The sequence below is a fragment of the Kwoniella botswanensis genome, chromosome 1 (genome assembly GCF_036426115.1).
Source record: "Kwoniella botswanensis chromosome 1, complete sequence".
Lineage (NCBI taxonomy): Eukaryota > Fungi > Basidiomycota > Tremellomycetes > Tremellales > Cryptococcaceae > Kwoniella > Kwoniella botswanensis.
This window is the reverse complement of record NC_088599.1, coordinates 1,377,925-1,391,729: the sequence shown is the minus strand read 5'-3', so window position 1 is coordinate 1,391,729 and position 13,805 is coordinate 1,377,925. Positions and strand designations below refer to the sequence as shown.

The following is a 13,805-nucleotide window of genomic DNA, read 5'->3' as shown; positions in this document are numbered from 1 at the left end:
CAGTGAAATTGGTAGACACAGGGAGCAATGCTCGAATTATACTTGACGCCAAAACAAGGAAATGTTGGTGGGAGATTCTTCCCTCATACAGGTAAGCTCTTTGCACCATCTCCAGCAAAGCTATGTGCTGACTCGAAGAACAAAGGACACCTTGGAGTGACCCCGGTGGTCATCTCCGGTAAAGTTGGCACTCGACTTCCGGAAGTATGTGAGCCTCTAGGTGTCAAATCCATCACCTTAGGTATCAGATGTACCGAAACTGCAGGGAATGGTGTTAGTCAGGTACTTTGGGAGAAGAAAAAGGTCCTGTTGACTGCTCCGGATGATGAAGAATATCTGGAGATGGGAGATTGGGACTCGATGTTCAAGACGACCATCCCTGTCGATGCTATCGACACGGCAAGAAGTACAATGTGTATCCCCGAATACAAGGTAGTATGGAGAATGGAAGTGGTCATTGAACATCGACCGATACCATACGTTGGTACGTCAATAGCCAAGGCTTTCGCTCTCAACTTGCACAGTCATCGATCACCTGCCATTCGACCCATGTCACCTCCCTCACCTTACACTCTCGGCTCAGAATCTTACACTTCCAACATCACCGTCTCTGCTCAGCCTGGCGCTTTCGGACCTGGTGATTCTTTTCCAGTATATGTGCAAGTCAAACCTCTCGACCCTTACACAACAGTCAAAAAAGCTTCTGTTTACCTTGAAAGACAGATGGAAATCACCAACACCAGATCTGTCTCTCCACAATCTCAACATCGTTTATCGTCCATCTTCCGTTCTTCACACAACCCCCATCAACGTCTACCTGAACCTCAGGAAATTGTCTTATCGAGAAAAGATAAGCTCGCCGAAGCTTCAGGTAGCAACATTGTAGTAGACAAGAGCGGGACGTCTTGGTGTCAAATGGAAATATCCCTACCTCAGCGTCATGGCAAATGGGATCTGGGAGAAACTCATTCCACCAAACTTGTCTCGCTCTCATACACTCTCAAAGCGACTGTCACGCTGAAATCTGATAAGTCACGCTCATCCAGATCATTCTCCTGCTCTCCCGTACCGATAGTCATAGCCTCAACATCGACCGAAGATAGGGCAGCTGCTGTGAAATCCATCGACTCTCATCAGAAGAAAAGACATCGAAGTTCTCGAAGGGGTCTATACATGCACGAAGGTAATGTGGATGTCAGTGATCCTTCCCTCGGTGAACCTGCACCTATATACACCTCCGTCAAGGGTATTGCGACAGATGTCAAACCGATCTTGTTACCTTCGAACCATCCCGCGCAGTCACAGAATATCCAATTCATCTTCCCCTCACCACCACCGTACGCTTCGAAGCCTATGGCAGTCGCTTCTCTCCTCAACCCAGCATCTTCATCCACCTCACCACCCGCATCTACCTCGACATTACCTACTCCACCACCTACGCTACACGATATAGGCCCCGAGTCGACTAACTTACTCCGTGCATTCCAATCTACCGGTCGAAGGATTTCGACCACTACTTCAGAAGAAGATGAAGTACAACCATCAAGGAGTAAACAGAAATTACGTGCGGATCGAGAAGGTAACAACAGGAGAGCCGAATTCGCTACGTTACCTCTACCCTCCCTGGATGCGTTGGGTTCGGGTCTACCATATGTGCCAGATGACGACCGACCTAGATCCCGACCGCGTACTGCCCCTATTCATTCTACATTCTCGATGAACATCCCTCCGCCACTTTCTGGTCATTTGTCTATACCGAGTGGTACTTTTGGATTAGGTCCCAGACCGATGACTTCGATGGCTAGGATGGGCAGCGATCAATCGCTGTCTAGGACATTCGAAGATCGACCAGGGAATGAAGAGGGTTCATTCGCATTTGCTTTCTCCGGTACGAATTCGCCTTCATCAGGTAAACAATAACAATAACATATTAACCCATAACGACCATCAATCTCACGAATTCGGATTCATAAGCATTTCAAATAGGAAAATTGGTATATGCTTTATAATACAGGGCTGTAGTGTAGGAAAAAAGGATAGACCCAGTAGAAATTCATACATTACCTGGCAAAAACTCTCATCATGGCATTTTTCTCTCTCTCCACATTATCGATTTGTCTGCATTTAGGGTAGAATCAGTGTAGTAGATATCAGCATTAACATTGTCATGTATTCACTATTGTCATCGTATACTTGTTATTTCAGTATCAGTGTGGTTGTGTAGTTGTGAAATCAACAAGTCGAGTTGCGGACAACCTCCACTTCGCGTCGATTCGTCGAATGCGACTTGAGAAGACAATGTCGCTGTTACTTTCCATCTTCATCTCAAAAGCAACAATCATTGACTAATAGTCTGAAGTACATATAGATCCAAGTTCCCACATCGGCTTGAAACAAGATGTTCGGTCGAGATTCCCCCGCTCGACCATCAATGCGCGAACAAATCGCAGCGAAACGAGCCGAGTATCAGCAATCCCCAGCTGCAAGACGTATTGCAACTTCCAACGCCTCTGCTTCTGCCGCTTCGGCAGGCTATGGATCGCCCGCACCCGCCTCGAGAGGTGGGAGAGATATCGGTGGGACGGGGGAAGATGGTGGTGCGTTGGCTGATAAGACTGTTGAAGGGCAGATTAAAAAATCCATCAGGTCTGGTATGTTCTCCAAACACTTGTCAAGGAAAGGGCGGACTCCGTTGACAGCTTATCGTTCTTCTCCTGCATTTATTGGTGTGGATGATAGGTAAACTCGATCTGTGCTCCCTATCCCTTGGAACTATACCTCCAGAGGTATATACCACCCTCCTAGGTATACCAGAAGAAGATCTAACATCGCCTCCAGCCAAAGAGATACCTTCTTCGGATATACCAAAAGGAAGCGTGTTAGATCCAAACTCCACACCTCCCAAGGGTCTATCAAGAGACGAAGAGAGAAGCTTGGTGTTTGGTAGTAAAGCTGCACCAAAGACGAAGGAATGGGTGGAACCTGAAGAATTAACCAGTTTTAGGATCTCGGAAAATAGGTTGCGGAGGATCGAAAGGGAGATAGGGATGTTTGGGGCTTTGGAGAGACTGGATGTGAGTTGGTTATGTCTTGAACAAGAGGCATTAGGGGTCTCGGGTCTCCAGTCATTATCTGAGCTTCTGCCCTCTATCTTGCGATCTACAGCTGATAAGGATTGATTATGGTAATTAGCTAAGTCGGAACCAGCTCAAGGAATTACCTGATAGTATAGCCGATCTTCTCAGATTGACCAGTCTGGATCTATCGTGAGTATGATTCAGCTAAATGATCGATTTATATCTCTCAAAGCTGATCTATCAACTCTCATGATCAACAGAGGAAATTCGTTCACCTCTCTACCACCGGCTATCCTCGTTCTTCCCGCTCTTCAAGTCCTCGATATCTCCCACAATGCCATCCATACATTATCATTTGCCAATCCAATTGGACCCTCCGAAGATGGTTTAGCATACGGCGCAGGATTCTTCACTACCTCTTTCGAACGTCAAGCTCAACTCAAAATGAAAAGACCCATCCTGCCTGTACTTCGATCATTCAACTTGGGTTTCAACAAATTGACCGTAGCCGGGCTAGCAGAACTGGCTAAAATTAAATTACAAGCTATGAGAGTTATGAACCTTGAAAACAACTTGTTCCAGGGTGTATTGGATTACGAACAAAGTGGTTTAGATGATAAGTCGATGCCTATACTGGCTTCTTTGGTTTTATGTAGGAATACCAATCTCAGAGGTGTCACTGGGAATTTGGCTGAAAGTGCTAAAGTCGATTTGAGTGGATGTAACATACGAGAAGGTACACCTCAACCTCATAGTCAAGCTTCGTCTTCCTCCAACGATCCTATCGCACCCAATCCTCAACAAACTTCGGATGGCTCAGAGGGAAAAGGGACTTCAGAAAAACCTATTCCTAATCCCGATTTGACATTGGTTTATCGAACACTTCCAGCAGCTACATTTGACTCTGAACCTCTCCCTGTCGATTTCGATATTTACCTACCTTCCAAACCGTCTTCTAAGAAAGGTCACGCATTGGTAATCTGGTTCCACGGCGGTGGGTTATTACAAGGTAACAAAGAAAATCTTCCACCTCATTTTAGGAGATTACCCAATTACCCTTTCTCCTCGGAGGGACGAGAAGAGGAGAATGTAGTGGTCATATCGCCAAATTACAGATTATCACCTCAAACTCCCATCTTGGATATTCTAGATGATATAAACCAATTATTGGTATATATCAGAACGAAATTGAATGATAGATTAGTGAAAGAAGGAAAAGGAGAGAATCTTATAGATACGACAAGGATTTGTTTATCAGGTGGATCTGCCGGTGGATACCTTGCGCTGATTGCTGGATTGAACGTACCGAAGAATTGCACGGATGAGGAAGTTGGTGGATATAGGGGGTTGCAAGATAAGAATGGGATAAAGTGTTTGGCACCGTTCTATCCTATTACGGATCTGACTGATGAGTTCTGGAGTACCGAGACGGACCCTGTACCGTGGAAGGGCACTAGGTGAGTCGTATATCTCCATAAAGATCAATGTAATTTATGATTTATACTGATACTCAACCGCTCACTCTTATCGCAGCGTTCCTCATTCCGATGCCAAACCTCACCTCAACCACAAATCACCACCAATCTGTACTGCCCTCTCTGGTGGACCTCGATCGATCCTCTATCCTTATATGCTCCAGCACGGCCTATTCCCTGGTCTGCTATTCCAAACTCAGAAATCGATCGGGTACGGCCTAGACGCATTCCGTCCTACACCCCTATCGCTCTCTATACCACATCGTAATGACCTTTCGAAATCCAAAGGTCTACTCGAACATGTTCCGATATACTTCGTATATGGAACGATAGACGACAAAGTCCAGCCTATGCCGATTACTCTCAAGTCATTCGAGGGGCTGAAAGGAGAGTTTACGGTGGAGAAGATAGAAGGGGGCGATCATGCGTTTGATGAGGATCCGGAGATTGAATGTGAAGAGTTCAGAGAATGGTTGGGGAAGACATTGATTTGAGGGAAGTGTGTAGTATACTGAGAAGTTTCTGGTATTTTGGAGTTCAACTGATGAACAGATGAGTGGATGGACATTCGTACTCATCAAGATCGAGCTACAGATTCCATAAGCGCAAGGTATAATGGGCAGAAAGTATAATCATATTTAGTGAAATGCATAGATCAGTCATATTCTACAATTATCTTCATCTGGTTTTGAAATATTCAAGAGAAATGTACCGTCAATACTACTATTGATCAACTCATCGTGTTGTCTCTTCCTTGACCGCTTTCTTCTTCCGTCTTATTTCTGCTCCCTTCGATATCTGCATCTACATCGACTTCGCCATCGTTACCATCTTCCCTCTGAGGTTGGGTTTATTAGGTACCAACTGATCGATAAGCTGTCTCTTACTCATACCAAGCTACGGAATCTCAGAATATCTCGTCAGCTCAGTTCAGCTCAATAGTAAGGGAATGCTCGTGATAATCGTACCATGCATACCTTGTTAGCGAGCTCATCGAGATTAGCATTTTTATACCCTACAGCTATAATCTCATCTATGAACAGGGCTCGTTTTTCTCCATCCCATACTCCATTCGCATTCGCAGCTGGTTCAGTCTTGATCTTGGGTTTTTTAGGTGAGAGTGATTTTGGTCTGATATCTTTGCCATTGTTGTTGAGTCTGGGTTTCTTCGGGGTCGATCTCGCTGAACTGGGAGGTGACGAGCAGATAGGTTTGATATCTTGACTTTCATCGAGAGAGGGTGAAAAGCTTGATGAATTATCGATATCGGTGTCGGTATCGGATGAGGTGTACGATGGTGGGGATCGTTTCATCTCGTCGAGAAGCACACTTGAGTTGTAGCAATCGGACAGGTAATTGGCAGCATCAAGTGGAGCAGCAGAGGGGAGTAGATGAGTTGTGGTATGATTTTGATTTTGGATGGATATAGAAGAAGTGAAGAAGAATAATGAAATAAAATTGGCAAAGTCAACGATGTGAGGATGTACACATATTGCAGGTCAGATCGTTAAAGAGTGTAAGACGGAAGCTAAGTTGATGTCATCTGGTCAGTTGATTGATATTAGCAGTCGACGACAGCAGTCTCCTTGACGACCATCAAACAGAGCATTGCTCATTGAGCTGACGAGAGGTCAACATGACTTCGTTATTGATCAGCTCATATCCTTCCTCCCACTTCGCGATAGACGACGAGTTGTATTACCACCATGCATGTCTATCTGTATATGTTCACTGATGTTGACAGGTGATCTTCACTCTCCTTTAATAGCAGCAACAGCGATACTTCTAAAATTCTTTCTACCCGTGGTAAGCTGATTGATGAGCTGACGTTTACTCAATCCCAGCTGCGTTTTGGCCACATTATCTCGTCAGCTCAGCTTACACTGAAAGGACGGGTATATTTCCTAGCTAACTCACCTCTTGAGCCATCTCATCCAAGCTAGCAGCCTTATACCCCAGAGCTATGATGTGATCCATAAACTTCTCTCGTTTCTCTGTAGTCCATTCACCATTTAAGCCATTACCAGTTGGGGAATATCCAACCTTGGTCTTCTTCTTGGGAGATGTGATAGGGGTCGAAGTACCTTGTTTTTCGTTCTTCGATTCGCCCTTCTCGGGAATGCTGATATTGCTTTGGAAAGGTTTCATATCTTCTTCAACACCAGCGCAAGGTGAAGAGCTAGATAATCGTTTTTGTATTATGCTTGATTGTTTGGTCAAAGCTAACGAGATGACAGGGATGATGTTAGCTGCAATTCCGAAAGACCAGACGAATGGAATTGTGAACTGTCTAATATACTCACAGCACCGTATAGGTAACGAAACCAATCCCGGCAAGAAATGTCGATGGAAAGAGGGGAAAAGACAGAAAGATTACTTTTCTACAACGTTCCATCATGTGGGCATAAAAGCCATTGCCGCCAGTCGTTTGGTATTAGAAATGAATTCGTCATTATTGATCGATTCATCTGCGCCCTACTCCCAATCCAGATCTATCCTCTCCAATACCTCCACCAACCCATCGGACCTCCCTTGAGCACCTCGAACCATACCTCCTCCACCAACGCACCTCTGAGCCAGTGCATGTTGATATCCGGTTCTACCCTTCTTCCGATCCTACACATCTGCCATTCATGCCATAATGTCGATATTCCAGCTCCTACTAGCTTGATCCCTTCTTTAGGATTTGATTCACCCAAAATGATCTTCATCAGGTCCGATCCGGGTATAGGGTATCCACCGACTCTAGCTTCTCCATCTGGTGATTTGGGATTGAGGATGATCTGCTTAGGTAATTGAGGGAAGAGACAGGCTGGTCTTCCGATCCCTACCAAATCACACGCTCGTTCATTCAGCGAAGAAGCTATCATTTGTCGATCGTGTAAACCCCCTGTCAAGATTATAGCTGGACCTGTAGGTGGAGGAGATAAAGAAGGTAAGAGCGAGGTGGTAAAACGAGCAAAAAGAGATTGGCGTGAAGAGGTTTTAAGTGATTCTGGCGTAGCGAATGCAGGTGATGAGTAGGTTCCACCGGATATTTCAATTATATCCAGCAGAGACCATGAAACGAGCGTTTTAATGATTTCGGAAGCTTGTTCTTCATCAAGACCTATGCATCGAGATCATCAGCAATTGATTTTTCATTAGGTATAATGACATGTTAATTAGACTTACCGCCTTGCACAAAGTCTGAACAATTGACTTTGACCGCTTTGATAAACCTTTTTTCGGTATTGTCGTGAATGCCCTTGAGGATCAGGTAAAGTAGGTGTAATCGTAGTGGGATACTTCCAGGTACATCGGGTAAAGGTTTTGGATCTGGATTGGTCTATATAATCAATCAGCCAATGGTGCATCATTGTAGCAGGCAGGAAGAACCACATACTAGAGGGGATAGATACTCGGCCAGTAAGTATCCATGAGCGGAATGTAATTGCACTCCGTCCCAGCCGGATCTCTCAGCCAGCACAGCAGCATCCACGAACTTGTTGACTATGTCCATCCATTCGTTGGTATTGACGATCCGACGAGATTTGGTAGGCCACATCACATGACTCCATAACCATCCTACTGGACCTTCCGAGACGGTAGGTCTATCCTCGCATGGTGCGATTGCTGATTCCCATGGCCAACGAGATAGGTTGATCGTCGAAGACGATTGAAGACCAGGATGGGATATCTGCATGAGCAGCAAAGGACCAGAGGAGGCGGAGTGTACGGTCGAAGCGAGCTTGGTATAAGCTTGTAGAGTTAAGGAATGCGAGGGAAGAGTGAGGTCGTGAGGTGATGCCAGTTGACGAGGATCGATCTGAACGTTTCCTATAAGGCAAATTTCAGTCACTGATTGTGGACCTTGGCAGTATGAGAGGAGAGCAAGGAAAGCTCACCAGATATGATGATACCCCAACCACCTTCTGCCCATCGTCTGTACAAGTTGATGTGGCCTTCCCGCGGTGGACCTCCTCCTAAACCTATACCTTCGGCCATGGCTGCCTGGAGGAAGAAAAGAAGTATAATTAGTCGATGATCATGGTTGTTGATGGTGATAGCTTACTTTGACCAGTCGATTCGGTATGACCACTCCGTTTGGCAGTGCGAGAGGGGAAGAGATGACCTTGATCTCATCTCGGCTGTCGTTGGTGGAATGTCCATCCGGAATCGCCATCATGCAAAACTACAGTACACTAGGCTTTCTTCTCACCCGCACGTTCCCTTCCTTGCTCGGTCGTGATACGGCTTTGAGGTATCTACGTTGAGTTGTGCGAGATGATAATTCACCTTATCCTTATTCGCCTTATCCTACAGGAGGTATGCATGGACCTCCGGCTATTCAGCGTACCAATCGTAATTTGATCCCGTCGTCCGTTATTTGGTCATCCTTCGGTCTTCGCCACCTACTGTACGCTATAAAGGCACATCACCAACAACAACTCACTCACTGACGGACAATCCACAACCTTCTGTCTTTCTTCTTGTCATCATCGTGACACCTCAATACCGCTTCGCTCACCAAGTCACAGTGACTACCGAACTGCCGTCAAGATGGCATCCGAGGATGAAGCTCTCGGATCAGTCGCCTCTTTCGGTCTTTCCAGCGTATTAGCTTCAGCAGGTATCGACTTATCCTCCCTCGGGTCATTTCTCGGAGAAGGCTCAGGAGGTTCTTCAAGGCAGATAGCAGAGATAGAAGCAGAAGATAATGACGAGGACAAATATGAAGATGATATCTCGGTAGATGAACTGCCAGGAGAAGAAGATGCTGAACAGCGGAAGAGGGATGAAGAGAGACGTAAGAAGGAGGAGGAAAGATGGATTAGAAAAGGGTTGGAATTTACCTCTGCGATAGATAAGGGCAAGGGAAAGGAGAAGGAGACGGTGGGAAAAACGAAGAAAGAGAAAGAGCTGGAACAGGTCATGAATATTTGGCCGAACTTTGAGAAAGGAAAGAGGTTGAGGATGAGTGAGGTTTTCTATGAAACTCCCCAGGATAAGAGATTGTTGGCTTTACAGAAAAGGAAGAAACGAAGGTTGGAAAATGGGAAAGAATGTAAGTGTATCATACAGCTAGTAAATAATCCTCACCTCTGTGTGGATTAGCTGGAAAGCTATTTACTGATTAACGGATGTAGTCTCTTTCACCATTGATGCAAGCTCGATACCTAACTTACCGGCGAGCTTCTTACTCCCCTCTTTACCTCAGCTTGAGGTTGCATCTCCCGATCAACCGAATTACAAAGCTCCTATTGGATCTTACTTCGATAAAGAATGGGTGAAAGAAGCTAGAGCTAGGCGGAAAAAGGAGATGACCAGACCGCCTGTATCGCTAGAACAGGATAATCAGAACAGTCAGATAACACCGTTGGATTGGCAGAATGATGATCTGGGATATGCCCTGGAATTAGAAGATTGGGAAAAAGGAATAACGATGTGCTCATTGTCAGTCGCATTTCCCTTTCTCAGCCCTACGGAATCAAGTCAGCTGACGTGCATTGACAGAGATATCCCTGCTTTGAAGCCCATCGAACCTCTTGCGCCTCGTAATGGTATATTGGACTCCGGTGATTGGCTCAACGATGTGATATGGGATGCAAGGCGCGTATCACCTGATCTGATAGACAGCGAAGAGGAAGAACCTGTACCGACAGCGCCAACCAAGAAGGCAACTGCAGAAGCTGGAGCTGTTCAACCTGCAATAGCTAAATTAGATCCGTTCAATATATCCAACGACCACCTGTACGAGCACTCCAGAGAAGCCAGATATAGGATCAGACAGACATTCGGAGCTATCGAAGTGTTTCATTCGTTACCTGCAAGACATCTGCAACTTCCTTTCGTAAGTCCAGCTTTCAGAAGAACAGCCTTGCGTCAATTGCGAGCTGAATAATCTATATGAATCTATACAGTACAAAACCACCTTTACCAAATCGGAAGCGCGAGCATGGCATCGACCAGCACTCCAGTTCCCTACTGGCGTCACGTTCTCATTCTCTAAGATCAAGTCTAACCCTTCTGCGAATGTCAGCTCAAAGAAGAGTAAGATCGTTGCTGATCCTTCGGAGAGATTTAAGACCACTAAGGATCTTACCTTGGCAGAGAAAGGTCCATATGTCCTGTTGGAATTTTCGGTGAGCTCAATTTGGTGCTCAATTAAGGAGCAAATCAAGGCTGACGGCACACATAGGAGGAATACCCACCTATAATGAGCAACTATGGTATGGGAACGACCATCGTCAACTATTATCGAAAGAAGGATGACAAAGATGAACATGTTCCCAAACTCGATTTCGGTCAACCTTCCATCCTAAATCCTGGAGATGCCGAACCGTTCATGCTCGGCTACGTAGATCGAGGGAACGTCACTCAAGTGATACATAACAATCTGATCCGAGCACCTATCTTCCGACACACACCTGAAACTACCGATTTCTTGGTGATTCGGCAAACGATCAATGGTCATTCGACATTCTACCTTCGATCGATCAACCACATCTTCACAGTTGGACAGACAGTACCTAACGAATCTGAAGTTCATGCACCTCATGCTAGGAAGAACACCAATACGTCGAAAATGAGACTGATGATCATCGCTTGGCTGTTGATTCAGAAATCCAAGCAGAAGAGATTCAAGATGGCCAAGTTGTTGAAGTACTTCCCTGATCAGACGGAATTGCAGATGAGGCAGAGACTCAAGGTCAAAGGAAACGTAAGCTGACAGTATATCTCAGATGGTTAATGGTTAACACAGCTGACATGTATGTCTGATCGTAGGAATTTCTGGCGTACGCAAGAGGACCTGGACCAAATCAGGGCTATTGGATGCTGAACCCCGATTATTCATTCCCCTCCGAACGTAAAGAAGTATTGGAGCTGTGTACACCCGAGGCAGCCGCTCTATTCGAAGCTATGCAAGTGGGTGCTAGACATTTACATGACGCGGGATACCACAAGACTGCAGAAGGTGGACAAGAGGATGAAGATGATAGTGGATTAGATATCGAACAGCAATTGGCTGTATGGTCCACAACTCATAATTACAAACTTGCCGAAGCTCAGAAAGCGTGGTTGGTCGTTCATGGTGAAGGAGATCCGACAGGTAGAGGAGAAGGTTTTAGTTTTTTGAGGGCGAATATGAAGAATTACTTCTTGAGAAAAGGAGAGACTGAGCAAGGAAGGAGATGTAAGTGACGCATATTTCAGCTGATCATTTAATCGTGGCTTAGCAGCTGATGTTGTTATAGTGGAAGCTGAAGCGAAAGCTGGTGGAGCTGTCGTGAAGATATCTAACGCTGAGCAGAACAGAATATACGAAGAGGAGAAAAGAAAAGTATGGGATTTACAGTGGAATTCTTTGTCTAATCCAAATCCACCGGAGATCAATCCAGATGAAGATGAAGATCCAAATAGACAACACCCGTTTGTTTCTACACCTGCGGGGCTGGGCCCAAGATTCAACAGGGCTGATAGTCGACGGGCATTCTCAAGGGGGAATTCTATGGCTAACACACCGATGTATGCTGATTCACCGAGGGAGATGAGTCCTGCGATGAGTATGGATGGGGAATCGACGTATACTGGAGCGAACCCCACGGCTGGAAAGGTTTTGAGAATCAAGAGAAGGGTGAGTGATCCGAGTCGTATCCACTTTTTGTCGTGCTTGCATATAAGAGTGGTAGTTGATCGATATGTAATATTAACAGGTCAAAGGGAAAGAAGTTATTGAGGTTGTTCGTGAACCAGCTGTCATCCAGGCTTATCTTCGTAGAATAGAAGATAAGAAGTTAGAGTACTATATGGATAATTACGATCAACTGGCTCCTACTGGCAATGAGGAAGATGACGAGATCATGAAAGCTGCGTGAGTACACCATACTTCCTGGATGTGCACACTGGTGGATGGATGAAAGTATATACTGATTGCATGGCATTCGTCTGTACCTCTACAGGTTGAGGAAGAAGATCGAACAGATCAAATTGAATCAACAAAGAAGGTTGATGAGAAAGAAATATGCAAGTAGGACTTTGGACCCTACAGATGTGGACGGAGTTGATCTTGAAGGAGGGGTAAGTGTATACGTCTCAAGGGTGCCATCACTGAAGCAGTGCCTGATTGATTAATCTTTCTTTGCAGAAACGAAAATGCGGTGCATGTGGACAACTTGGACATACGAGTAAGCATATCTGATTAGATGGAATGTCAGTGATGAACCCTATAGCTGACAATTTTTCGTGTCTATCTTATACAGAGGCCAATCGAAATTGTCCAATGTTCAACGCATCTTCAGTCGCACCTTCACCATCCATGTCGACTGGCGGTGGTACTCCTTCTGGATTTGGGGGATACACACCGATTGACACGACGACGATTGATAGTGTCCCTACGCCTAGTACTTCTTTCAAGATCAGATTGGGTGGTGGGCAGAGATGAGTGCAGTTGAGCACGATGTAAGGAGGCCGAGAGAAGTGACAGCAATATAGGAAGTAGTAATCTCGATACGATAGAACATGTAGGTTATGACATGTATGCCTAAACTCAGTGCATCGAGTGTCTCACTATCGAAGTCCAGACGTGGTGTTCCTTGATTGCCTGATCAGATTAAGCTAGCCTGAATCTTACCTGCAACTGGATGATACAGCTACTATCCAACTGTTCGCTTCATCCTTTACGTGCGAGTGAATGTACCTGAGAACATTAGGCATACGGTGAGATCTCCTGTGCTACAACGTCATTCAATGCAGCATGCTATTCACATACGACGCGTTATTTCACCTTCTTCACGTGTCAGGACGTGACATACACCGCTATATTTACCCAATGGAGTAATATTCTATTGCGAAACGTGGGAATTCGGAGATTTTTGATCTTTGGCCCGCGCATAAGAAGACAAAAGAAGGAAAATCAAAAAAGAAGAGGCGCGTGCATGCTTTCTCGATTTATAATTTACAGTTATCTTCTTTGTCCTTCGACATTACTTCTTGACTCATCATCAAGGTTTCACATCCACGTCAATCCCCTCCACTGCATCATCGACAACGGCAAGACTGATACTGACAGCTCCAAGTGGAACGACAGTCTTCTAGCAGTTTATTTCCATAGAGTCCGACATACCTGTAGTTGAAGCAAGACGGACTGTACTGGATACATCATACGAAACGAATTTGACGAAACACACATATCTTCATATCAAACGAAGGTCCGAGCGTAAGAACGAATACCAGAGAAACAAACAATAGCTTAGTGGTGTGTGAAATAGAG

General features: G+C 45.3%; 6 protein-coding genes across 6 annotated transcripts; 3 read left to right on the top strand and 3 right to left on the bottom strand.

Moving 5' to 3' along the window:
- Positions 1 to 27: 27 nt before the first annotated feature.
- L199_000529 (uncharacterized protein) lies at positions 28 to 1,920 on the top strand (the record flags this gene model as incomplete). The annotated part of the gene is made up of 2 exons (XM_064886295.1): positions 28 to 91; positions 146 to 1,920. 2 exons carry the CDS (start codon positions 28 to 30, stop codon positions 1,918 to 1,920), a joined length of 1,839 nt encoding a protein of 612 aa, XP_064742367.1.
- A 478-nt stretch (positions 1,921 to 2,398) lies between these two features.
- On the top strand, positions 2,399 to 5,046 carry L199_000528 (uncharacterized protein; the record flags this gene model as incomplete). The annotated part of the gene is made up of 5 exons (XM_064886294.1): positions 2,399 to 2,651; positions 2,740 to 3,074; positions 3,193 to 3,266; positions 3,338 to 4,534; positions 4,611 to 5,046. The coding sequence occupies 5 exons, from the start codon at positions 2,399 to 2,401 to the stop codon at positions 5,044 to 5,046; spliced, it is 2,295 nt and encodes a 764-aa protein (XP_064742366.1).
- A 310-nt stretch (positions 5,047 to 5,356) lies between these two features.
- L199_000527 (uncharacterized protein) lies at positions 5,357 to 5,865 on the bottom strand (the record flags this gene model as incomplete). The annotated part of the gene is made up of 2 exons (XM_064886293.1): positions 5,357 to 5,449; positions 5,530 to 5,865. 2 exons carry the CDS (start codon positions 5,863 to 5,865, stop codon positions 5,357 to 5,359), a joined length of 429 nt encoding a protein of 142 aa, XP_064742365.1.
- Positions 5,866 to 6,303: 438 nt separating this feature from the next.
- On the bottom strand, positions 6,304 to 6,700 carry L199_000526 (uncharacterized protein; the record flags this gene model as incomplete). The annotated part of the gene is made up of 2 exons (XM_064886292.1): positions 6,304 to 6,396; positions 6,470 to 6,700. The coding sequence occupies 2 exons, from the start codon at positions 6,698 to 6,700 to the stop codon at positions 6,304 to 6,306; spliced, it is 324 nt and encodes a 107-aa protein (XP_064742364.1).
- A 344-nt stretch (positions 6,701 to 7,044) lies between these two features.
- Positions 7,045 to 8,717, bottom strand: L199_000525 (uncharacterized protein; the record flags this gene model as incomplete). The annotated part of the gene is made up of 5 exons (XM_064886291.1): positions 7,045 to 7,661; positions 7,727 to 7,880; positions 7,938 to 8,371; positions 8,440 to 8,545; positions 8,607 to 8,717. 5 exons carry the CDS (start codon positions 8,715 to 8,717, stop codon positions 7,045 to 7,047), a joined length of 1,422 nt encoding a protein of 473 aa, XP_064742363.1.
- Positions 8,718 to 9,094: 377 nt separating this feature from the next.
- L199_000524 (uncharacterized protein) lies at positions 9,095 to 12,977 on the top strand (the record flags this gene model as incomplete). The annotated part of the gene is made up of 11 exons (XM_064886290.1): positions 9,095 to 9,599; positions 9,682 to 9,988; positions 10,049 to 10,385; positions 10,456 to 10,677; positions 10,734 to 11,255; positions 11,321 to 11,729; positions 11,791 to 12,170; positions 12,250 to 12,407; positions 12,496 to 12,613; positions 12,681 to 12,720; positions 12,796 to 12,977. The coding sequence occupies 11 exons, from the start codon at positions 9,095 to 9,097 to the stop codon at positions 12,975 to 12,977; spliced, it is 3,180 nt and encodes a 1,059-aa protein (XP_064742362.1).
- Positions 12,978 to 13,805: the final 828 nt, after the last annotated feature.